Below are 761 nucleotides of genomic sequence, written 5' to 3' on the forward strand. Positions count from 1 at the left end.
CCGTCTCCCTGGCTGTCTCTGGGTCTCATCCAGAAATTTCCAAGCGGGAGGAGGTGGAGGCTGTGACGATTGTGGAGACGCCACCTCTGGTGGTGGTGGGTGTGGTGGGCTATGTGGCCACCCCTCGCGGCCTGCGGAGCTTCAAGACCATCTTTGCAGAGCACCTCAGTGACGAGTGCCGCCGGCGCTTCTACAAGGACTGGTGAGGGCCCTCCTGGCGGACCCTGTCTGGGCTGGTGGGGATGGGGGGCCCTTCGCTCCTGATCCCTGTGCTGGAATGATGGGGGTGGGCAGGAGGAGAAGTGTCAGCAGTATGTGAAGGGCAGTGTGTGTGAGTGTGTGTGTGTGTGTGTGTGTGTGTGTGTGTGTAAGGATGCCTTCAATTCAGTAAAAGATGAGTATTAGGAGCCTCGAGAGGAAACTGGGATAGAGAAAAAAGAGGAAGCAGGTATTCGAATCCTCAGGGTTAATAAAGAGACTAATTTGATGAAATGTCAGAGTGGGCTCCGAGCTTCCTAGCAGCCAGGGTGAAAAGGGAAACAGCCAACTGACAAGCTCTTCTCATCAGAAAGAAAGGCATTCTCAGGCCTCAATCTTCCCTGGTACAAGGCAAGCTCCCCTCCCCCACACCTGAGGCACCTCACAGACACACCCCTCCTTATGTAGGCACAGCCCAGCCCTGGCCCTCTATGGGCCCTAGAGTCAGAGTGGGCCAGTGTGGCCACTGGCAAGCTGGCTAACCTCTTAGACCAGGGGTCCTC

General features: G+C 56.5%; 1 protein-coding gene across 1 annotated transcript in view; it reads left to right on the top strand.

The window, feature by feature from the left end:
• Positions 1–761, top strand: part of RPL3L (ribosomal protein L3 like) — a 12999-nt gene that overhangs the window by 2264 nt on the left and 9974 nt on the right. The window contains exon 3 of the mRNA XM_006763915.2: positions 34–202. Within this exon, the coding sequence (XP_006763978.1) occupies positions 34–202 (169 nt within the window). The remainder of the gene's footprint in view (positions 1–33; positions 203–761) is intronic.

This window comes from Myotis davidii, unplaced genomic scaffold (assembly GCF_000327345.1).
Source record: "Myotis davidii unplaced genomic scaffold, ASM32734v1 scaffold599, whole genome shotgun sequence".
Classification (NCBI taxonomy): Eukaryota; Metazoa; Chordata; class Mammalia; order Chiroptera; family Vespertilionidae; genus Myotis; species Myotis davidii.